This window comes from Gymnoscopelus microlampas (assembly GCF_963454915.1).
Source record: "Gymnoscopelus microlampas genome assembly, chromosome: 2".
In the NCBI taxonomy this organism is placed as follows: domain Eukaryota; kingdom Metazoa; phylum Chordata; class Actinopteri; order Myctophiformes; family Myctophidae; genus Gymnoscopelus; species Gymnoscopelus microlampas.
In genome coordinates this window covers 38,973,462-38,998,164 of record NC_139939.1, presented here as the reverse complement: position 1 = coordinate 38,998,164, position 24,703 = coordinate 38,973,462, and the positions used below count along the sequence as shown (strand labels likewise).

The 24,703-nt window shown below is 42.2% G+C and overlaps 1 protein-coding gene across 3 annotated transcripts in view; it reads left to right on the top strand.

Annotated features, from left to right (window-relative positions):
• Positions 1-24,698, top strand: part of dclk2a (doublecortin-like kinase 2a) — a 70,011-nt gene extending 45,313 nt beyond the window's left edge. For 2 of the 3 annotated variants that reach the window (XM_084078230.1, XM_084078228.1), the window contains exons 6-17: positions 1,651-1,745; positions 5,769-5,856; positions 6,763-6,871; positions 8,728-8,785; positions 9,681-9,800; positions 10,221-10,367; positions 11,731-11,864; positions 12,906-12,983; positions 13,684-13,780; positions 14,866-14,946; positions 15,513-15,626; positions 19,748-24,698. In XM_084078230.1, the coding sequence (XP_083934356.1) occupies positions 1,651-1,745; positions 5,769-5,856; positions 6,763-6,871; positions 8,728-8,785; positions 9,681-9,800; positions 10,221-10,367; positions 11,731-11,864; positions 12,906-12,983; positions 13,684-13,780; positions 14,866-14,946; positions 15,513-15,626; positions 19,748-21,514 (2,888 nt within the window). In that variant the 3' untranslated portion in view covers positions 21,515-24,698. The remainder of the gene's footprint in view (positions 1-1,650; positions 1,746-5,768; positions 5,857-6,762; positions 6,872-8,727; positions 8,786-9,680; positions 9,801-10,220; positions 10,368-11,730; positions 11,865-12,905; positions 12,984-13,683; positions 13,781-14,865; positions 14,947-15,512; positions 15,627-19,747) is intronic. The other variant, XM_084078229.1, reaches the window with a different exon arrangement.
• Positions 24,699-24,703: the final 5 nt, after the last annotated feature.

The window sequence follows — 24,703 nt, the reverse complement described above, 5'->3', positions numbered from 1 at the left end:
TGAGAGAGGGCAGGAGGAGTGGCAGATGAGATAAACACAGAACTAAATTTGACGGAGGTTGAAGGGTTAATGATGCGAGAGCGAATGGGAGCCCGTAATTAACATTTTATCGAACAATTTATATCTATCCGCTAAATTGGAAGAGAAACGTTAAACATTGCCTGAGGTATGTGCACTGCACAATGTAAACAAACACGACATATCAACAGCTGTTGGCATAATGGTACTTGCTGCGGTCGCCATGTTTGTTCATTGATTAATACTGCGCCCCACCGAAAGCTTGCTAGACAAGATTTCAATCTTGTCTAGCGAGACTTCCGGTGGGGCACATTCAAGACAATCACATTGCACAGTGTTCTGTCACTATGAACATCAGATCTAAAAAAAAAAAAAAAAGCTATCAAAATATACGAAATTCCCCATTAAGCCATACACTATATAAGTTGTACGTTGAATAGCGAAAATAGAAATTTGACTATTTTGACGGGTCTCTTGCGTCGTCGCTACACTATACATGGGACATCAGGTTGAAAGTCAACTTCAACTTCTACAACTTGTGGTTAACATGTCACATTTTGGTGACAACTGCCGTTTTGCCCTACACCGCCAGAAAACCTCATCTCACTCTGTCTTCCTTTCGCCACCTTCTGACATGATTGATGTTGCTGTCCTATGAGTTTGTTGAAGACTTATTGTGTAGATCTAAATTGTTTGCTGCAAGTGCAAAAAAGAAAAAGTAAACACATTACCCCAAACTCAATGTGTGTTACAATACATACTCCAAAAAGACCTTCATTTGAACAGGCAGGTGGAGACAATAAAGGTCTTGATGTGTATTGTGTGACAGTGAGTTTGCAGGTCTACAGTGTCACGCTCAAAGGCACTACAGGGGGATCAAACTTTAACCACTAGCCTGTTATCCCAAGACTTGAGAGTTTGCTTCGTTCTTCTAAAAGCAAGAGACTCACTCTGGAAATGGTGTGCCGAAGAAAAATATAGTGCCTTTTCATGTTCAGCTGCATAGTAAACTATCAAACTTTTCAATGAAACTATGCAGTGCTAAAACTCTGAAACCCTAGAAGCAGCAGATACAGTATGCAGCCAAAAACAAAACACACATAATTGGTGATTGCAATGCCTTCTATTTAATTCAAAGTACTTTTCCACAGCTCAAATTGGATTACACAGCTAGGTAGGCCTCCTGCTGGAGACTGAGACGCATTATGACTGGGTGTTTTAGTGCCAGAAGCCCGGAGAGAGATGGAGAGAAAGAATGTGTTGTTTAGAAGGATGAATCATTCGAACAATACAAGCTCTATTCTCTGGAGCACTGAGCCTCACTCCTTGGTGGGCTGCGGTGAAGATACACTGTGTTTATTTTGTGGCTATGCTGCAATAAAAAACTAAACAAATCACTGATAATGTCAAAGGCCTTTTCATATAGTGGCCTTAGGTACATCAGCTGCAAAGCTGTGTGCTTCGTAAAAATAATACCTGATCACCTTTTTGTGGTTCATGTAGACGCACAGTAGAGCTTGTCACAGAGCTGTGGGGTCAAACCCCACTCATGTCATCCTTCTTTCCTGTCTCTCTCTCAGCAAATTGCTAATCTCTCTCTCTCTCCCCCCTCTCTCACACAACTGTCTGCAGTAAATGGAGCTCCTGGAAGCCAGATTTCAACCCCCAGATCTACCAAGTCCTCCAGCCCTTCTCCCACCAGTCCCCGGCCCATACGCAGTTACAAGGTGAGTCACACACACACACACACACACACACACACACACACACACACACACACACACACACACACACACACACACACACACACACACACACTGGTAAGAGCTTGAATGAACGTGATACAATTCTGACAGAACAGTAAGCAACTGGATAGTATTATGGTAGGCTACAGTATACCCATAATACAGCACATGCATTCCGCAGGTTATTAAACTCTAATGAATCAATGATTGACCATGATGCATTGATTGACCATATCATTTAGTTAGTTCTAATTAAATAGACTAGAGCCTTCTGTAAGCGCTTGTTCATACAGTAGCACACAGTGCCTATCTGTTCTAGCTAGTTGCCCAAAACTCTCTCCCTAGAGAGATGCTGTCCCAAACTAAGCTTTTAGTCAGACTTGGGACTCATCCATCCATTTGCTTTTAGTCAGACTTGGGACTCATCCATCCATTTCAATGTTATGTCTTACTTATGCTGCTGACTGTGGAAGTTCATATTTATATTTAAAGCCACCCTGTATTAAACTAATACTTACAGTAGTTGACTGGGGTTGGCTCAGTACTTGGTCCTCTTTTTTTTTAACTCGAAACTCTTCGCCGAAAATAGCCGATCCACTGTAGAGCTTTTGGAATGTTCCCCCCAGAATACGGATGCCAGGGTTCAAGTGGTTAAACTACTGCCATGTGGCCATAGTGGTGTGTTTTGGGATTTCCAACTGCTACATACGTGGTTTGGCAAGAAAGGGAAAATACAAGAAATACAATTGGTTGGAAGGAGTTTTTAAAGACAGACACCACAAATTAGCCAATGATTTTTGAATGGTCTTGTGAATGCCCTAGATTAGAAGGTGATAAAATGACTACAATGCGGCCCCACAAAAACTAATGGTAAAGAAAATCAGAGCCACACAGGATGTCTTCTGTTATTTTGTGACATTCCCAATATAATGAGAATGCCAAGGCAGACATGAGCTTTTCCAGATCTTTGGTATTGGGCAAGGTTATATTCTGTTATTGGTCATTTGATTTCAAAGCTTGTCATTGTTTGAGGCATGTGATTTTCCTCAGTCCTTCACCTTTAAGAATATAGATTACTTATGGAACTGAAATGTATTTGTACCCGTAAAAGGTTCTCCAACATATGGACCGATATCAGATTAGAGGTGTATTCATTGTCCCCTACCAGGGGAAATGAAGGTGCTCATGTACTTGTCTAACTACTTCAAAAGAGTGAGTAATGCCCACAGGCACAACGCCAGAGGGAGCTCCACTGATCTTATTCCCCCCAGATTCGGCTCGAACTTGGGGATGAATTCATTCTACTATTATGCCACCAAAATGTGGAATGCCCTACCACCAGCCATCAAAAAGTGTGACTCTCTACCCTCCTTCAAAACCACCATAAAAGAGCGCCTGTCTGCAATTTGCAACTGGACCTAGACAAGTCTTCTAGCTTGCAAAAGAAACCCCCCCCCACAGTTTTTCTGTAAATATATTTGTATTGCTCCTAGTATTGATGATTTATTGTATAATATTGTATGTCTTTATATGTCTTGATGAATTGAATACACAGGACGGACCACAATGGGAACAAGCCCTCAGGGCTTTTTGTGTTATCCTTTTAGCATTATTGTATCTCTGTACACATCTGTACTTTTTACAAACTGTTAATAAAGTATTCAATCAATCAAAAACTAAGACAGCATACCATACAATACGGTATAAAGTAAAATAAGGTTGTACGCAGTTCTCTGTAAGGAATGTTTTCAAAAGATACTGTATATATAGTGTTAACTGTGCAATTTTTCATACGCAACCTTCTTTTGGAAGAGTGTGCGCCTCCGCAGTTGTGGGAGTGAGCAGCCACAAATCTCCTTGTAGGAGGTGGGCTGCCGGGATATGAGAACCACACAAACCACAGATTTTCCATTCCATTAAATGAAAAAAAGAATACCGGTAATCAAGCTTAGGAGGAAATATCTTCTACACGTGACAACAACTGAGATGATATAATGGATCCTTAAATCAGGTCTTTGTCACAACGCCACCAAAATGCTACAGCTGTGACTCATTGAAAATGTTCTCTCTGTACAAATGATACTGTACATTACAAATTATTTAGTCACTGAGGTGATGGGTTTCCCAGCTCAGATGATAAGTGGTTTTGGAGGAGGTATAGTACATTATGATAGCTCTTCCCACCTTGTACTCTAGTGAAGGGCACATTTATATTTAGATGCCAATTCACCACTAGCACAGTTATATAAATAACTTCCCTATACATCTTTGAAAGCGGGCTCTTACTGTAAGTGCACAAATGGCTGAACTGTGGGCTATTCTGAAGAATTGTTTTGTATCCGAGCCAAACGCATTTCATTTTTCATACCTAGAGACCACATCACCGCCGATGAGAAACTGTTCCCAATAAATCACAATGCGTTTTTTACGCAGTACATGGCCAATAAACCTGACACGTTTGGCATGACGTTGTTGGCTAGCTGTTGATCTGGAGACCATATTGAATGGTTTTCTCCTCCTTGGGAAGGACCGCTAACGTAGAGCCGGTGGTGAGCGGGTGTCTAAACATAGTCAGTGGAGCCATTCCACCACAAAGGGCAAAATATTACAATGGACGGCAGACACGTGAACTGCGTGTACAACTGAGGAAAAAACTAACGCATTCCGACGCAAAGGCTTCATTAACATGAAATGTTTGTCATTTTCATTGTAAGCTAATAAAGAGTGTTGATGTTAAAGCCGCGACTCCCTAATACTTATGAGCGTTAGATCATTTTTCTCTTATTGCCAAGTGTAAAATCATAGTTATTTGCTTTTAATGAAACATAATTCTCCCTATTATATTGAATCAGTTAGAAATGGAAAAGACTTGACACTGCATTAGTTTTTAATTACTTACTGTTGGTCATAATTGAAAATACATTATTTTCCCTGGCTTACTGAAGCTCAATGCTTTGTGTGTGCATTTCTTCATGAACCTGTCACTTCCTATCATGTTATGAGACACAAATTGGCTCCCCTTCAGCATAATGCCATTAGCCAGTGTCGCCGAACCCCACAGTATATTAAGTTTTGTTTTACAAGAGAATTATTATCCAACAAGGGTGTTGAGCAAAGAAATAAAGCATTCTCATTCTCATTCTCCGGCCCCCATTCTGAAGCGCACACTAATCGGCCATTTTCTCGTTTGTAGTTTTTCTCCTCGCTGATCACTGTTTAACATAAACCATTCTAACTACAACATGGATGCCCCGTTTGACACGTAGATGCCCCGTTTCACTGGTAGAATCAGGGACATCTCCGCGATGTATACAAACAGTGCACAGCTCAATCTTACGGATTTTAACAAGGTCTATGGCGACGTGAAAAAAACAAAAAAACAACAATAAAACGTTGGCACTGGTGAGTACATTATGAGATTAACCTCTGGCATGGAATGTGTTAATCCAGAGCGATTTACAGTAAGCAAGGACAACACAAGGTAATACATCAAATGCATAGAAATAGTAATCTACTAATAAACTAATAAATAAGTAAACCAAGAACCTATCGTCAGTCTAAACGTAGAATATCCCAAAATATATATAATCTGTACATTGAAACTATACACACTATAGGATACCAGGTCAACAATGACCTGGCACAACATGCTATCTATGTTACATTTTAGCCGTTGCATAAGCCTGCAAGGTCGTCAAGGCTAGGGCAAGTGCTACGCCTACTTCTAAGTAGCTCGGTGAGAGCATCACTCAACCACATGATCCATAGTGTCCCTGTTCTTGGGACGAACAGTCAGCAAAAAATGGTGATCTACAAGCTTACAGCGCGCCGCAATGCGTTGTCAACAATGTATATAGGGTGTAAGAGGTTAAAATTTAACGACTCTGATCAAACCTAATTTCTTGCTTTGTTTGTAGAAGGTAGTTATTATATTTCCTCTTAAAGGTATTGTTTTGGTCAGAACGCTAATGACTTTTTTTTTGTTTTTCAATGTTTATCCTCCAGATCCCTCCATCACATTACATGTCTGTCCCCAATGTCAATGGCTCAGCCAATCATCACCAGGAACACTCTGACCGCCTGAGCCCTGAAGGTACAGTATGCCTTTTCTGTCTTCTTGGTGTATTTTTTATTTCGCCCTCTCCTCTGTTATTTACCATGGTCTTGGCAGCTCACAGGACATCACATGAACTCAGTCACCTCTAACTGTTCCACCCCCTCACCACCCAAAGCACGTGGCTCTGCACTGCTGGTCAAGCTCAAGCACACAATAGCATTATCCCTGCCTGGCTAGAATATTGCTGAAAGCCTGGTTTGGGGATGAGTGTGACTATATCAGCGCTTGTGTGAGAAGACACTTAAAATGTCCTTGGAGGGTGCGTGCGTGCGTGCGTGCTTGTGCGCATGTGCGCATGAATAACATACGGCTTAGTGCTCGTTCTGCTGCAGGAACGTTGAGACAGACATTATCGGACAGTGCAGGGTAGCATACAGTCAGTGATTGCACATTAATGTATATTGAATTATAGTTAAATTAAACTACTTTCCCACTTTGAAAAACACAGTTTGCTAGTTTTTTTTTTAAATGGCATCAAAGTTACATTCTTACAAAAGTAACTGCTCTCCAGGCATTTTGTGAATCTGCTACAGAGTGTTGGTCCAGAGTCGATGTCTAAAAATTGACCTTTACGAATCCAAAATAGATACTTGCGGGTGCATTTTTACTCACTCTAAGTTAACTACTTTCAACCTGGCGTCCCTATTTTTGGGCATGTCATTATAGGCTAAATGTTTAAAAACATTTCACACACCCACACGAGCTAAAATAGCAGATCTACAATGCTTCCTGTGAAGCTTGTATCATCAAGCTCATGAAGTGCATCAAGCTTTTTAGCCTATTTTATAAACTAGAGCTTAAGTGGTTAAATGAACCCTGTATTTTGCAGTGTAGGTTAAAGAGACGTTGCGTATCCCGTTGTAACCTGATGCCTCTTTCCAGCAGTCAATGGTAACCGCTGTGTGTCTGCCTCTGCCATCCTGGACAAGTACAATGTTGGCAAGGTCATCGGAGATGGAAACTTCGCCGTGGTCAAGGATTGTGTTGAGAGGTAGGTGAAAATGCGGATGGAGATTTAATTAGTTGTAACATCTTTGACGAGAGTATTTTAACATGAATAAAATGTACAGTATACATTAGATACTGTATGTACATGGTAAGATTGTCACAAGGTGTTCTATTGTATACTGTAGAGTAGAACTGAGTCAGTACATGAGTGCAAAATGTCCAAACTGACACGCCAAGGGTTTACAGACACACTACAAACATGTACATATACTGTACAGTACATTGTAATTACAATGTACACAATGTAACAGCTTGTTTTTACCATTGTGGTGTTTTACCCCTGTAAGTACATGATGTATGTCCATCGCTCACTGACTCAGCATTACCCATTGGCCAATAAAATGTTATGTAACACGTACATGTACATGCCTTTGACCTATGGAAAAATAAACTATAAAATATTATCTACAGTACTTATTCAATACTGAATATCGAATAAGAATTGTTATGGTATTTTAATACTCTAACATAGTAAAAAGTGATATAAACTGTAACAGGATCACACCTATTTATTACTGCTATTTTACAGTACACTGCATTTTAGTGCACTGTTCACTTTATTGCCGCAGTTGACTTTACTGCCACCACTGCAGCCACTTGCTATTTATATACATAGCTACACAAGTGTGTGTGTGTGTGTGTGTGTGTGTGTGTGTGTGTGTGTGTGTGTGTGTGAGAGAACTGGTGGCATATTCATTATACTGTACGGGACTGTATATAGTTGTAATACTCTACAATGAACAGAAAAAACACAGTATCAAGAAATAGTACATATAAATAAATAATAAAAAACACAAGCATTAAAACAGTCAAAACATTTGATTCCGTTAAAATCTAGGGAACTAGGGGAAACTGTAGCGCTAAGAGGAAAGGTGAGTTTTATGCTTAGATTTAAAAATGTCCACTGAGTCAGCAATAGATCTTACTTATTTTACAATAATGCTATTGTAAAATTCATGAAATATCCATAGCAGCAGGTTTATTTATTAAATCTCTGTTACAGAAAACACGGCTCATAATAGCTGAAAATGTCTCTTGACAAACATCCCGTTCCGTTGAGGGAATTAAAGCACAAGTGGATTTGTGTGCATGGTTGTGTGTGGATTAGTGTATGAGCACACTTTAAAAGCCTTACTGTACATCATTTGATGTTAAATGCACTGTAAGACTTTTAGTAAGACCGTGTCAGACGTTTGAGCAAGTGGTGAGTATGTGTATGAGAGAGAACAGCAGATGGACAAATGGTGGTGAATAGAAAGTTAATGAATGAGAGTGAGAAACATGTGCAGTATAGAGGGAAATGTTCTATGGATAAGACGCAGTGGTCAGTTTCGTTCATTGACCCTTTTGAGTCAGCACCCAGTCTGAGATGAGACAGGGGGATCCTCTAAGAGAAAAGGCCTGTTGGGTTGTGCGTGCATGCCCGGTATCTTGTGATGAAGGTTTTTGCGTCACTCTTCCTGAAGCCATGTGTATGAAATGTTCATCCTTGTGTGTGTGTGTGTGTGTGTGTGTGTGTGTGTGTGTGTGTGTGTGTGTGTGTGTGTGTGTGTGTGTGTGTGTGTGTGTGTGTGTGTGTGTGTGTGTGTGTGTGTGTGTGTGTGTGTGTGTGTGTGTGTGTGTGTGTGTGTGTGTGTGAATCCTCCAACATTCAGGAATACAGATTTTTTTGTTGTGTCTATACTTGTGCTAGGTTCATTTTCTGGACTGAGCCAGTATGAATGGAGCTAGACAGAGCTACTGTACAGTAGCTTACCGCTGTGCTGCTATGTCTCTGCAGCAGACAGTCAATGTGAAACACAGCAGTTGTATTCCTAATTGCAGTGTTTCTGTCTGCAGGTCCACAGGGAAAGAGTACGCACTGAAGATCATAGACAAGACTAAGTGCAGAGGAAAGGTATGTGTCTCTGTCTGTCTCCAACTACGCAGTAAAATACACAATGTTATTGAACTCTGAAAGAGTACAAAATGCACCTGTAATGGTTCCCGTCTATCTGACATCTCTACCCTGCTTATTCTGTCCTCCCTCTCTGCATCAATCTTTTGCTCTCTCTCTCTCTCTCTCTCTCCATCCTCTCACTCTCTGATGCTCTCTCTCTTTGTTTTCCTTTCCTATTGTATACTCATTCTGTTTGCCTCTCTCTCTGTCTTCTGATGCTTGTCTAGTGCTCTCTCCCTCTATCCCTCCCTAACCCCCCCCCCTCTCTTTGTTTTGCTCTCCCTTCCTTTTCTCTTTCTGTCATTCTCTCTCGCTCGCGCGCGCGCACACACACACACACACACACACACACACACACACACACACACACACACACACACACACACACACACACACACACACACACACACACACACACACACACACACACACACACACACACACACACAGGGTCACATAATGATGTGCATTATTAACAACCGGGCTGGGCCCTGTGTGTGTCTGATCCGCTTATCCCATAGAATTGTATTAGTCTGCTAATGTTTTATTCATTATCTCACTCAAATGATCTGCCATGGAACACACATACACACACAACATAATTCAGATGGTATCTCACAATACTTGACATCTCTGTGGACACCTTGTAGTGAGTCATGTCAATAGTGTGTGTGTGTGTGTGTGTGTGCGTGTGTGTGTGTGTGTGTGTGTGTGTGTGTGTGTGTGTGTGTGTGTGTGTGTGTGTGTGTGTGTGTGTGTGTGTGTGTGTGTGTGTGTGTGTGTGTGTGTGTGTGTGTGTGTGTGTGTGTGTGTGTGTGTGTGTGTGTGTGTGTGTGTGTGTGTGTGTGTCCAGGAGCACCTGATAGAGAATGAGGTGGCAGTGCTGCGGAGGGTTAAACACCCCAACATCATTATGTTGATTGAGGAGGTGGACACTTTGTGTGAGCTGTACCTGGTCATGGAGCTGGTCAAGGTACAAACAGGGACACCAATTAATGGTTAATTAATTAATTATAATGCTTAAGTAAGAGCTTATTTATCATACATTCATTATTCAAATGTATTACATACCGTACTTAATGATTCATTAATTACTTAATTAGTGTTTTGGAACAAATGGATATTTCACTTTAAAACACTTCTGGGGTAATTTTAACGTCTACTTTGGCTTTTGGGTGGACCCTAGACAGTTTTTAAGTTGCGACAGATTGTTAATTTGTTAATGAAAACAACAAAAGAATTATCATGTATGTATCAATATACAGTATATAATAGTAATGTATCATCAATTAAATGTTAGTTATAGTAAGCTATGGCTAATAACCATTTAGTAATGGTCAATTTGTCAAGAATTGGTGTCCCTTATTAATGTTAGCCATTGCTTTTGCTGCAGGGAGGAGATCTGTTTGATGCCATTACCTCATCTGCCAAATACACAGAGAAAGATGCCAGTGCCATGGTGTTCAACCTGGCTGGAGCTCTGAAGTATCTGCACAGTCTCAACATAGTCCACAGAGACATCAAACCAGAGAACCTGCTGGTAGGTTTGTAAGAACGCGTACTGTACACAAGCAAGCGCACACAAAACATTGCACACGGATTTCTGATCTAAACTCTGTATCCGAGTTGACAACAACACACAGAAACACACACTCCAAAAGAGCGCCCAATATCAGGCATTAATGACGGTTTGATGTCATCTGGTTTACCCTGAGTACTTCAGGCCAGCATAGCGTACCAACAGGGGTAACTAATGCTAGCTAATCCTACTATAATTCTAGTAACCTCTGTAGTGGTGGTGAGTACGTGAGTGAAGACACCCGGTTCTCCTCACTGGCTGGACCAATTGCTCTGATTTTGCACACAGCCATTGACCATTACCATCTGAACGCAACTGTGAAGCCCGTTTTTCAATTTCATCAAATCTCAGCTTCTTATTAGCGTTTTTCTGTCAAACACTGTCGCCATGGTTACGGGCCTGCCCAGCTATGGGACGAACTGCCTCCCGGGTTGCCAGATCATGTGCGCATATCCCCCCACGGATGCGCTGCGCCGACGGGTATGGTCTAGTGTTAATAATTGACTCTGGTTTAGTACCAGTTGTCTTGGCCTTTCAACAACAGAACCACAGCCACCATGTCCACAGAGAGCGCCTTTTGAGCTGGCAGTGCCAGTGGGCCATGCCTTTCTATGGTAAAGACGCACTGGTGTGCTCCTCATTCCAGTGCTGAGAACAGTTCAACTTTTTGAGAGGAGCGCTGCTCTTTTGATCCTCCTAGCTGTGTCTGACAACCCGGTCATTTGCGATCTGACGTTGAATCGTTATCACAACCATGAGAAGACCTTGTTTACTGTTATTTCAGCTACACTGTTTGTGCTAATAACAAAGATGGACATTCTAGCACAGCAACGGTTGATGGGTTTGAATACACAGCGTGTCAATAAACTCTGCATGCATGCACTATGGACATCATTATATCCATATCCAAAGTGCCCCTCCGCTCAAACAACGCTCTCTGTGGACACAGCTCCTAAATCAACAACTGGGGCTGACGTGCACCCATGTATATTTCTGTCTCAAACACCAATGTTTTTGTGTTAACGAGCAGATGACGGCAAACTAGTTTACGTCAAACTGTCTTCATGATGTTATTTGTAGTTTGCCTATAACTTCACCGTGACTTTGTGCACACACACACATACAGACAAAACTAAATGTTTGTATATACTCCCAGTGCATACACAACGCGCACAGACACACACATACACATAAAGTCCAGTCGCTTTTGCACACATAACAGCAGAGTGACATTGAACTGTGTGTGTGTGTGTGTGTGTGTGTGTGTGTGTGTGTGTGTGTGTGTGTGTGTGTGTGTGTGTGTGTGTGTGTGTGTGTGTTGTAGGTGTTTGAGTACCCAGACGGCACCAAGTCTGTGAAGTTGGGGGACTTTGGCTTGGCCACTGTGGTGGAGGGGCCCCTGTACACTGTGTGTGGAACCCCCACATATGTGGCCCCTGAAATAATTTCTGAGTCTGGGTAAGGAAGGCTACTTTGTTTGGTACGGCACATTGCTAATTAAGGAGATAACATACAGGATAGAAATCTCCATCAGGATTTGATCTGAGGCTAAGAAGGAACAAATGTGGATCCATACATTGAATTTTAACCATGGCACCATGACTATGTCCATGCCAAAAAAACGACTAGAGTGCAAGGATTCAGTATACCCCGCCTATGACATAATTTCAGATTGATTGATTGAATACTTTATTAGTCAACATTTTTAACAGTATGTGGTACAGTCAGACATTAAGTCTAAAAGGATAACAAAAAAGTCCTGATGACTTGTTTCCATTGTGGTCCTAAGCTGGAGATCTAGCGAGTATTTTGGGGTATTGTGATACTCGTTTTTTTAAACGGTCAAAATGATTTACTGCGTATGCCATTTACAATTTAGGCATTTAGCAGACACAGTAAGCAAGGTAAACTCATACATCAAATGCATCAAGACAGTGTAGTGCCTCAGTACTCTAGGATCATAGGTAAACCAAGAACCTAGCATCAGTCTACTCTGCACACTATAATATACAAAATAAAAAAATCTGTACATACTATACCAACTATAGGATGCCAAGTCAACAAATCGACCTGGCATCTGTCTAAATAACATGCTATCTAATTACATTACATTACATTTAAAGTTTCGCTTAAGACACTGCATGGTAGTAGTGATATTTTTGCAGTAACTAGTAATGTAACTAGTTACTATTTCCAATGAATTAACGCTGTTACAGTTACTGATAATTAAATAGGCTGGTTGCTTGTTACTTTATGTGAAATAACGTCAGAGGATTAAAGGTGTATTATGATTTTTTGCTACACTTAATTATTACTTTCCTCACATCAGAACAATGCGATTTATGTTGACAATCGGCAATGTTTTCCCTTAATCTTTTGCCCAGGTGTACCCCATCCTTTCCCCCTAGCATTTTCTACTATGGTCTGTATTCCTCATTTTATTCCTCTATCCATTTCTCCACTCATTTGTTCCATCCCTCGCTCCTCTCGTTTCACCAGGTATGGACTGAAGGTGGATATCTGGGCAGCTGGTGTCATCACATACATCCTTCTCTGTGGCTTTCCTCCCTTCAGAAGGTACTGGTTAACAGCTTATATTAGGACTACATGATTATTTTTGCAGGATATTGTTTGATATTGATATTGTTTGATATTGATATTATTTTTGACAGTCTTATGTGTCCTTCCATTCCATTTGGAGGAGGAAACAATCTTTGCATTATCATCTACTAGCTGCTATACATTGGATGAAAGTTTTCAGTAATGACTTACTAATATTGTACAAATATTTTGATCAATATTTTGATTCAAGCGTGCCATGTTATTTGCACAGCCCTTGCTCAGGTTGCTCAATAAGCTTTTGGATTACTTATTCAAGCCATATGATCTTATTTGTCCATCATGTGCAGCTGCTTCATGCAGCCATGAATTGTAAATATGATGTTGAATGAGGTTTTCCAGTGCTGCTTCATATCCAGTAGCAGCTCAAGTGTGTGACCGCCTGCTTGTTATTCACCAATACATATTCATTAGATGCTAATTCAGAGATGATTAGAATGTTATACCTGTGTGTTGTCTTTTATGTGTGGTGTGCCATAGATTAACATCCCACTATTAATTATGTTAATATTGTCCACCCGACAGCGACGATATACGTTATCATGTTGTGAGCTTGTAGATTGACTATTTTCAATATTTATAATTGTACTTACATTTACATACTGTGTGTGTGTGTGTGTGTGTGTCTGTCTGTCTGTCTGTCTGTCTGTCTGTCCAGTGAGAGCGACTTGCAGGAAGACTTGTTTGACCAGATCCTTGTAGGCCAGCTGGACTATCCCACTCCTTACTGGGACAACATCAGCGACTCAGTCAAGGTTGGGAGCTCTGATGCACACCATGAACAGCTATTGCACTGTATACATTTATACTGCTTGACTTAGCCCTGGTGGCAAATCTCACAAGTTGACACGTGGACAATATTCAGTGCCTCACTGTGTGTACAGTGAGTCCCCAAGAGTCTTTAGTAAATTTCAAAAGTCAACAAGTACAGTAAAACTAGAGCGCTTCACCAAATAGAGGTCATTGTCATGTATTTGCACGAGAGCCAATCCCAGCACAGCTGATATGTTCCCAGATGGCAGCATACTGTGCACATTTGTTTATCCACACTTCTTTTTTTACAACTTAAGAAATATACCTCTTTCTGCCACTTGGCTCACACGTGCACTCAAACACACGCACGCTCGCACATGCGCGCACACACACACACACACACACACACACACACACACACACACACACACACACACACACACACACACACACACACTCATAATGACTACTCTTTAGTAAAGGAACACTTAGCCGAACCCTGTAAATTAATGTCATGTACTACAGAGACAAACCCTGCTTACCATGCCAGGCACAGCTCCCATAGTATAATGAGCTGCTGTTATGCTGCCACCTTGACTTCATGCAGGGCTGTTATTAGGGATGGCTCTCGCTGTGAAGAAAACGCCTCCAGCTGGGTAGAGGCGAGGTGAATAATGTATCTGTCTGCAGATAGTTTTACATGATGGCAAAGTCAGAAACGATCATAACAAGACCTCAGGTGCTAACTAAGTTTGTCATGGTCAGTATCATGGTCATTGACATGGATAAGTTATAGTGATGTGTATCTGTGTGTTTATCTTTGGCAGCCTAGGATATGTACATATCTCTTATTGTATACTATCGGTAGAAGTTACTTGTACTGCTGAAGGGTGTGTGGGTATTTGTCGAAGATTTGCTTACTGTACATTTTTTACTGAACCTTGTAATATTTGTGTCCTTGTATTGTAATATCTTGTGTGTGTGTGTGTGTGTGTGTGTGTGTGTGTGTGTGTGTGTGTGTGTGTGTGTGTGTGTGTGTGTGTGTGTGTGTGTGTGTGTGTGTGTGTGTGTGTGTGTGTGTGTGTAGGAGCTAATTGGGAAGATGCTGCAGGTGAATGCTGAGGCTCGTTACACAGCAGATGATGTCCTCTGCCACCCATGGGTCACGGTAACGTCCTGCATGTGACTATAGTTGTGTGTGTGTGCGCGCGTTTGAGTTCCTGATATACTTTTTGGCACAAACCATAACAGTTGATTGGGGACAAAATTGTCTCCATTTTTACTGCAGTTTCATAAGATAGATCGGTTAAGATGAGGTATGTTTGATAAATAAATCAAAAATAAATGTACTGTATCTATTAGGGTAAGGGTTGTGGGACATGAAATGAATGTAAAAGGTTGCAGGTGTGTGTTTGATTGTCTTGTCTAAGGAAAATACATTAATATATAATATAAGAATTATATACAGAATACATTCTGTACACTCATCCAAAGTAGGAATTGAAAAAATCCCAAAAAGGTAGCACATCTCACATTTCCACTTTTTTATTGGCACACACCAATAAACGAACGCTTATGCGTTTCGGCCACCATGAGCCTTCATCAGAGCATTCATATCACATAGATTCAACTTCAACTTTATACAAAAGGTCAGAGTTCACCTCACATACACATTCTGTATACTGTATGTTATGTTTTATATCTGTATAGACAATAGTGTGTGTTTCTGTTTAGGATGACATGGCCATGGAGAGCAACATGAAAACGGAGGTGACAGGTAAACTGATGACGCACTTTAACACTGCATCCAAGCACAACAGCACCTCCGCTGGGGTGGCAGTCATTATGGTAAGAATAAACACACTGTCATTTTATCTCTGACCTATTGCAGTAAATTGTCTAATTTGATCTCCTGATCGCTGTTCGTTCTTTGCAATGTCCAGATAGAAATGTCTGACATGGTAGTGACAAGTTGAATACTGGATGTCAGGCTACGTATTTTACCAAGAAATGTTTCCAAAGTCAAATGTTTTAGTTTTTGTACACTGCTTGGGAGTGATGGCTTGACTCAAATATTGTTGTTTAAAGGAGCTACACCATGAATTTAAAAAATAATAATAATATTTGATATCATATTGTTTATGTCCCTCAAACGTTTTTCAAAAGGTTTGAGCCTAAATCAAGCCTCAGATATACTCATTCCAACTAACTTCTCTCTGGCTTATAAAGCACTTTCACCTGCAATACCACATTGTCCTGTTTGGCACGGGGCGCTATTGAGCCAGTTTGTATGCATGTCATGTCCTGGTTCTGTGTGGAAAAAGTAAAAAAAAAAAATAAGAAAGAATTTAAAAAAAATTAAAAATGAAAAAAAAATATATATTTTTTTTTTTTTGATTTTTTTTTGGGGTTAGAACTGAAAAACGGGAGGAATTGTTCCCAGACGTGACGTAGGGTGGGGGAACAAATCTGACGGACTGTTTTCAGACCAGTTTACATGAAAACAACAGATAGCCTATGAAAGCCTGCATGCTCGAAGTCGGGTATTTGTTGGAACAGAAGAGAGGTGGGGGAGAGCAAAAACACACAAAAATTAAGAAAAAGTTAAAATTCATGGTGTAGACCCTTTAAATACTTAATGCATACGTACATAGTACATCCTCATTCACTCACTCATTTGGATATCTGCTTATGACTATATGTCCTATCATATTAAACATCATTTTATTTTTTTATACAAGATAGATTATAGATTATTAATAGGCTGATGCAGTATACAGGTAAAGAGGCACAACCACAATAGAAGGAAGTATGTTTTGGCATCAAAATGTTGTAGTGAAAACATCTCAAATCTCAAACAACCTTTGCTGCTCTAATCGGGATTTGAGAGAGACAATTCTACAGCCAGCTTGGGGTGGGGTGGGGGGGACTAGTGGGCTTTCATTCATTGTCATAAATGTAGTGTACTCCCAACAGTACACAGCCTTTCTGAGGAGTACACACACACACACACACACACACACACACACACACACACACACACACACACACACACACACACACACACAACCACATCCTCTCCATCCTGTCTCGTTCCTTTTCAAGTCCTTGGGTTACATCACTTCCTGTTATTGTTGAGGGGTGGGGGGGACGGGGGGACGGATGTCCTCCCTGTTCTTCCTCCCTGTCACATCAGGTCACCCTCCCCCCACATCACTCCCCTATGGCCATGCTGTTCAGCCTGTCTGTCTGTCCATCTGTCTGCCTGTATCTGTACTGCACTAGTACAGATATAGTACAGTAGTCCATTCTTTCTAGAATTGTACACTTTAGATTTAGAACCACTCTAGTACATATCGTCACTGTATGTCCAAAACTGTTACTTGTCAGAAAATGGAACTAATAACCCGTGTTCAAATGGATCCAATGCACTGTAGTTATGTAATTTTCATTGGTTCCATATTTATAAAACCCACCGACACATTGAACCACTTTCACTTAAAAAAATATTTTAAATAGCAGATATACAAGCTCACAACGCGTTGCCAGCTTGTAGATCGGCTATTTTTGCTCCTTTTTGTGGTACACTGTAGTCTGACGAAGTAGGGCATTCATTTGCTGACTACATCAGCTCCTTACATGCTCCCATCAGCCACCCTGTCCTCCGTCCCGGGGTGACATGGCAGCATTTCCTCAGCCCTACATCCTGTGTATTGAGGACGCCTGCAGGCTTCCGTAGGTCTGAGATTTGATTTGATTTCTCCCATCGCCACTGGAGCCTCATTTTGTTGTAAATCTTTTTTGACAGTTTGAGGTGTAGAATCAATGGTGGAGGCCTGGCCTTGGAGGCTCCACCTCCTCCTCCTCCTCCTACTCTTCCTCCTCTTCCTCATCCCCCACATCTCCTCCTCCTCCTCATCCACACCCCTCCTCCACTCCACCCACAGGACCAGAGGGGATGCCCGGAGCTGAGTGCTGGGTACACGCTTCATGTTCCGCCCTCCTCTCTCAATTCTTTCCCTCTTCTCCGTCTCAATTTGTGGTCCGTTGTATGGTGGTGTCCCTCGACGAAAGTAGATGATCTATAAGCTCACAAAGGGAGCGTTGTGAGCTTGTAGATCTGCTTCTTTCGGTGTGTGACGCACCGCCATAGGACAAAGTATAAATCATGCTTTAGCTTCCTTATTCTCTCCATTGGCCTCTCCGTCCAGTCCACCTTCATCACCCCTTTTCTCTCTACACCTTTGTCTTCTTGAACTGCAAAGATCCTGAGTGTTAATTAAGCCCCCGTATTTTTTCCTCCAGTGTAACAATGGGCCGTAAGCGAGTTAAATTAACACTCAGGGTTTTGCAGTGTACCTCTGTCTCTCTTCTTCATAATCTTTTCCTCTTCCCCCCTCCTCCCCAGGCTGCCGGCTCTCAGTTAACAGATTGTTGTGGGTCCATAGCTAACTCTCTACAGCAACCGCCTGTGCCCATAAATGTTTAAATAATCCTCTAATCAGTCATTCACTCATTCCGAGGTCCATTTGTTTTCATTCTGATCAACTGATCGATCAACTCCATTGTGGGATGTGTGAAAATGTGTCCAGTTTTTGTTAAAGGGTTTTGTGGCAGTATGAATTATGTTGTGACATTGTCTTTGAGGTTATTTGGCATGTCTACAAGCCTGGCACTCTGCAAACGCTAGATCACTTTCATTTGCCTCCCCCCCCCTGTCATTTTACTCTCAATTGCACCAATTTGCAGCCTCATTCAAAGCAATGTAGCAAAATCTATGTTGTGGGTATTTATCTACATTCACTGTGAATTACATTGATCTAATAGGCATGACTTGCATGTGCAAAGTCTGCAAACACATTTGGCTGATTCTAATGCTCATTTAAAGTCCTTTACCGCCACCTTGTGGTGGAATCTTAATACTGCACTGAGCACTGATCTAAGATTGACAAAGGAAAGTGAATAACCCTCTATTGCCTTGGATACTCCCTTACACTTTGAAGAGCATCATGTTCAGGAGCACAGCAACCTGAAACCTCTGAATTTAAAGAAACACCAACAACCTGAAACCTCTGAATTTAATGAAACACCAACAGAGTCCTAGAAATCCCCAAAAGAGTGCACACATTTTAGTTTGTTGTTCCAACGTAGCACTTTCAAAAGTTCAGCTGGTGTTGAACGTCACATTGATGTCCCATTTGGCGCTGCGCTGGAACAACGTCTGTCCGCTAGCCGCCACGCTTTTATTTTCTGTGTCAACTTGTTATGTTTGTGAAGATGTGAGTAAGACTAGTCTCTGTCCCTCTCTGCTTCTTCCTCTCTCCCTCACCCCCTCTGCCAACATGCAACCTGCATTGCCATCCCCCGAATTAGCTCCAAGGCAATGGTATGTACTAACACCCTGCCGCTTCCACCTCCTATGTTGTGCTACTAAGATTTAGCGCAAGGGAAAAAGAGAAATTACATTCAATGGGATTACTGTAGGTTGTCTCAACCTTATTTCTAAATCAATCAATGTCATTATGTAAAGTCTGAATAAAATGAGCAAAGCTTGGCTTTCTCATTTTCCCTTCTGCACATGCGCTGTGATTTGCCTTCTGGTGGGGTCAGTCTACTATGGGAAATATCCTGGATGTATCTGTTGGGCCATGTTTCAGTTATTTATGTCCATATCCATTGGTGTGCTTCATCTTCTATGTTTGCTCATTCACAGAACTTGATTAAAAAGTACGTAATTGGTGAAACTTATGGGCAGTGGTTATTACATTATTTGCATAAAAGGACAGAAAGCAAATCAGAAATAGAGTTCAGCCCTTAAAGAAAAGGACGAGAGGATGATGAGTCTCAATTTAAAACACTCGGACGTTTGCATCTTCACCGTAGATTGACCCTCTGTATACCTCTCTCTCTTACTGGTACTGTATGGAGTGCCCGCTAACTGTCTCTCTTCCCATCTCTGTCATCGCCAGAACACAGCTCTAGATAAGGAGGACATCCAACTGAGCCACCGCTGGCACAGCCAGGGGCCCCAGGCGACCCCACCTCAGCCCTCAGCTGGCAAATCCCCTCCTGCCCTCCAAGTCAAACCAGCCTCGCCAACCAAGCCGGCACCCTCTCCCGAGCCAGTCTCTCCCACCAAACTGCCATCGCCAGAGCTAACGACACCCACCAAGGATGCCAGGAGTCCAGGGACCTCAGAGTCTCTGAAGGCTCAGTCCTCCACTGGAAACCAGTCTCCCCCTCTGTCTCCCCCCAGGCCATCCCCCTCAGACCCCGTAAGCTCTCTTCATTTCTCACCCTCTCCCACCTCCTCGCACCAGGCTTTCCCCTTCACCTCCATCCTCCCCACCTCACCCTCCGCTCCACCCATGGACCATCAGCTCCCAATTGAAACCCTGTCTCCCGCTGTCTCTTGCCCGTCTCCCACCAACCTGCCACTGATCTCACCCCCCTCTTCCTCCCCTGCCAAGTCAGCACCCCCTGCCCCCTCCTCTCCTACTGAACACAGCTCCTCCCCTGTCAAACCAGCTCCTCTTAGCCCCTCCTCTCCTACTGAACACAGCTCCTCCCCTATCAAACCAGCTCCTCTTAGCCCCTCCTCCCCTACTGAACACAGCTCCTCCCCTGTCAAACCAGCTCCTCTTAGCCCCTCCTCCCCTACTGAACACAGCTCCTCCCCTATCAAACCAGCTCCTCTTAGCCCCTCCTCCCCTACTGAACACAGCTCCTCCCCTGTCAAACCAGCTCCTCTTAGCCCCTCCTCCCCTACTGAACACAGCTCCTCCTCTGTCAAACCAGCTCCTCTTAGCCCCTCCTCTCCTACTGAACACAGCTCCTCCCCTATCAAACCAGCTCCTCTTAGCCCCTCCTCCCCTACTGAACACAGCTCCTCCCCTGTCAAACCAGCTCCTCTTAGCCCCTCCTCCCCTACTGAACACAGCTCCTCCCCTGTCAAACCAGCTCCTCTTAGCCCCTCCTTCCCTACTGAACACACCTCTCCTGTCAAACCAGCTCCTCCTAGCCCCTCCTCCCCTACTGAACACAGCTCCCCTGTTGAACCAGCTCCTCCTAGCCCCTCCTTCCCTACTGAACACAGCTCTCCTGTGGAACCAGCTCCTCCTAGCCCCTCCTTCCCTACTGAACACACCTCCCCTGTTGAACCAGCTCCTCCTAGCCCCTCCTCCCCTACTGAACACACCTCCCCTGTTGAACCAGCTCCTCTTAGCCCCTCCTTCCCTACTGAACACAGCTCTCCTGTTGAACCAGCTCCTCCTAGCCCCTCCTTCCCTACTGAACACACCTCCCCTGTTGAACCAGCTGTTCCTGGCCCCACCTCTCCTACTGAACACACCACCTCCTCCCCTGTCAAACCAGCTCCTCCCAGCCCCTCCTCCCCCAGCAAACAAGCCTCCCCCATTTCTGTCTCTCCCACAAAATTCGCCTCCCCTTCTCCCTCTCCCTCCCCCACCACCACCAAACCAGCCCTCTCCTTCTCCTCTCCTTCCTCCCCCACTAAACCGGCCTCCTCTCCTCTTTCCCCCACCAAATGCATCTCCTCAACTCCATCCTCTCCCGTCAAGGCTGCTGCTGCCTCCTCGACTCCGTACTCTCCTACCAAACCCCCCTCCTCCCCCTGCTCTCCCTTTGAATCTGAGGCTATGTTTCCATCCCCCCCTCCTACGCCTCCTAGAGCTGCCACACCCCCCCTGCCCTCCCCACCCTCGCCTGCATTCTAATCACTGATTATCATAAGTGATATAGTGAACAAGGCTTCTCAGCAACTGTAGTTTCCCACTGGGTCTTCAGTGACATGGGGCCCTAATGTGTTAAACAACACAGTATTCCTCTAATGAAGTTATTTGATATTTGAGACCCCTTCAGAACTCCTGTCGTACGTTTGGGGTCTGGCCCCACTGGTTGGGAAACACTGATTTAGCACCCAGATCTGTTCAGATCACCCACTCCTGCTTTAATCCCATCCATTCTGTCCTTCCCTGGGTCCCTGTCTGAACTACAAATAGATTGCTTCATACTGTGTGTATGTTTGAAATATCTATACAGATTGACCAAAAATACATTTGAAAATATACTAGAAGTACATTTTCACAAACATTTTAGATTTTGCCTCTCTAAATGTTTCCTCCTATCCACTGTGTCCAAAATAAAATACATTTTCGGACACATTTTGTATACAGTATTTTGAGACAAATTAAATCATGTTTTGCCTGATTGAAATATGAATAAGTTTTACCCACATGGGTTCATCATACCACTACATCTACAGTAGGACATCTAATCCTGAGAGCTTGAAGACTACAGCAGTACTTCCTCCAGTCCCACACTCTGCTGATCCTGTGACCGTTGCTCTCTACATACATCTCTGTCATGTCTGCAAAATCCTGAGTGTTACTCTAACTGTGACAGTGTAAGTAACCCTATAGTGGTCCGTATTTACACTCTTACGAGTTAAACTAACACTGAAGATGTTGTGGTCTGTATACATGTTCTAAGGAGAGTGAAATTATGTTTTTTTGGGGAGGTGGGGGATGTAGGAGGGCTAGCAACTGGTTGATTGTATATATGTGTTATTTGTATTTATTAATGGTGAGAAAGGGAATGAATCTGACTATGGCTATAGAGTATGTTGTCTGTGGTTTGTCTTTAGAGCATCATATGTATGTTGGTTATATTTGGTTCTTTATTTATTTTTTCCACGGATCACCTGTGGTTCTGTTTTGTACATAAGTATGCATTGCAAAGACACACACACACACACACACACACACACACACACACACACACACACACACACACACACACACACACACACACACACACACACACACACACACACAAACTTGTGTTGCTTTTTCATGTATTATGTATGTGATTCCAGAACACCAAACATTTCTTAGCCTAGCAACATACAGCGATTTAGAACAGAAACCAATACATCTTCTCTTACTACTTTACAACTTTCCTTACTTGCTTAACTTAAACTCCCCGTGTAATGTGAACCGTGTAAATTAATCTGACAAACATTCTTTTTACACACGCAGACATTGGTTGTGAATATTATTTGATGTGAAAACTCTGTAGATGTACTGTATATAGTGACGAACGAAAAAAGAAAAAAAACATAGTTATCCAGCCGAAACTTGAAGGTTTGTTTTTTTGTTGAGCCTGCTTGTGACTGACCAGCCATGTAATCCTAACTGCTGCACACCAAAACACTCAACAGTAAATCCAACAGACGTGCAACCACATCGCAGTTTCTCACAGTCATCTAAAATCTTGAACTACTTGCTGCGTCAACATCAGTCTTATATGATTGACATGTACCGTTACTGTAAACTATCTAAAAGTGCTCAATGGCATCACTCTGAAATATCCCACACAATGGTTGCTGTTCTGTTGGGTTTTACTAAGAAGGAATGTGAATATGTGATGACGAGGCGTAGAGATATGTGCCTGAACCACAGGCTGGCTGCTCAGTAGCTGGGAAGATGCCTTTATTAAATCCAGCTTGGCTGACAAACATGCTACATTTTAGTTAGGCTGGTTCATTGAATTGATGAGATATGGAGGCCTTTCTTCACAGTTTTTTTTAGTTTGCAAGTGTTTCCACCTTTTTAATTGTAAACATATTGCCTGAAAAAGGGCGCCCCATTGAGTTAAATATAAAGGCAGTCTCATTTATCCCACATGCTGTAAAATGTGCTCTACTGTATCCTTTTGTGTAATTCATTTATTTGCATCAAAAGCATAAAGTGAAATTCTTCTCTTTATCCATATTTTTACTTATGTTAAAGTCTGTCTCTGATGATCCCAGCTGATGTTGGTACTGTTGGGCTGTCGTGTTTCAACATGGTTCTAGTGCAGTGGTTCTCAACCTTTTCTGGATCAGGCCCAATTGAAAATCTTGAAAGTGTTTGCGGCCCACCTATCTGACCTCTTAACACAGCAGCCGAAATGAGTGGATAGCGTTTATTTTCAGAGCATGTTTGTTTGTGTTCCGGCTTGGATGAATGGAACTAACGTTAGTTCATATTTATCAGTATCACAAAGTCGTAAAGAAAAAATACCATGGTTGTGTCCGAAACTACATAATACACAGTATGCTATTTTCAGCCTACTGTTTAGTATCTACTAAGCAGTACGGTTTCACTTTGAATTCTACAAAATTGCCGAATTTAGTATGCATCTCATGTAGCCTACTATGTAGTAGCTACTAAGCTTTCGGACATAAGTGCTTTGGCATACTAAATAGTATGTAAGTATGTGATTTCGGACGCAGTCCATGACACTTTTTTTAATACATTATACATATTTTTAAATGATAATTTGCAATGTCCTCATGGCCTACAGGTTGAGAATCAAGGTTCTAGTAAGCACGCTGCTCTTCTTGAACATATTCAAGTGCATGAGTACTTCCTGTCCCTCTTGCTCCTTGCCTTCCGAAAAGAGACGGCACACACACACACACACAATAGACGCCAAGTTGGTACTGTATGGTTGCGTCTGAAATCACATGCTAACGTACTACCCCTAAACAGTATGCTATTTTCAGCCTTCTGTATAGTATCTATTAAACAGTAGATACTATACAGTACTATATTAATCACTTCTACAAAATTGCCTGAATTTAGTATGCATCCCATGTACTATTTAGTAGCTACTAAGCTTTCGGACATACTAAAAAGTATAAGTATGTTAGTAGGCGATTTCGGACAGGGTTTGTCTTTTTAGCTCCTCTGTTGTGAATATTTAGTGGAACTATACTTTCATAAGGCTTTGTGAATGCGGTTTGTAATGGGAGAATTTGTATGAGAAGTTTTAAACCAGGTAGATTATCCATGTAACAGGTTTAGTTAGGCATAGAGTGAATGCTTTAACGTGCCGACATTTTGAATTAGGATTACAAA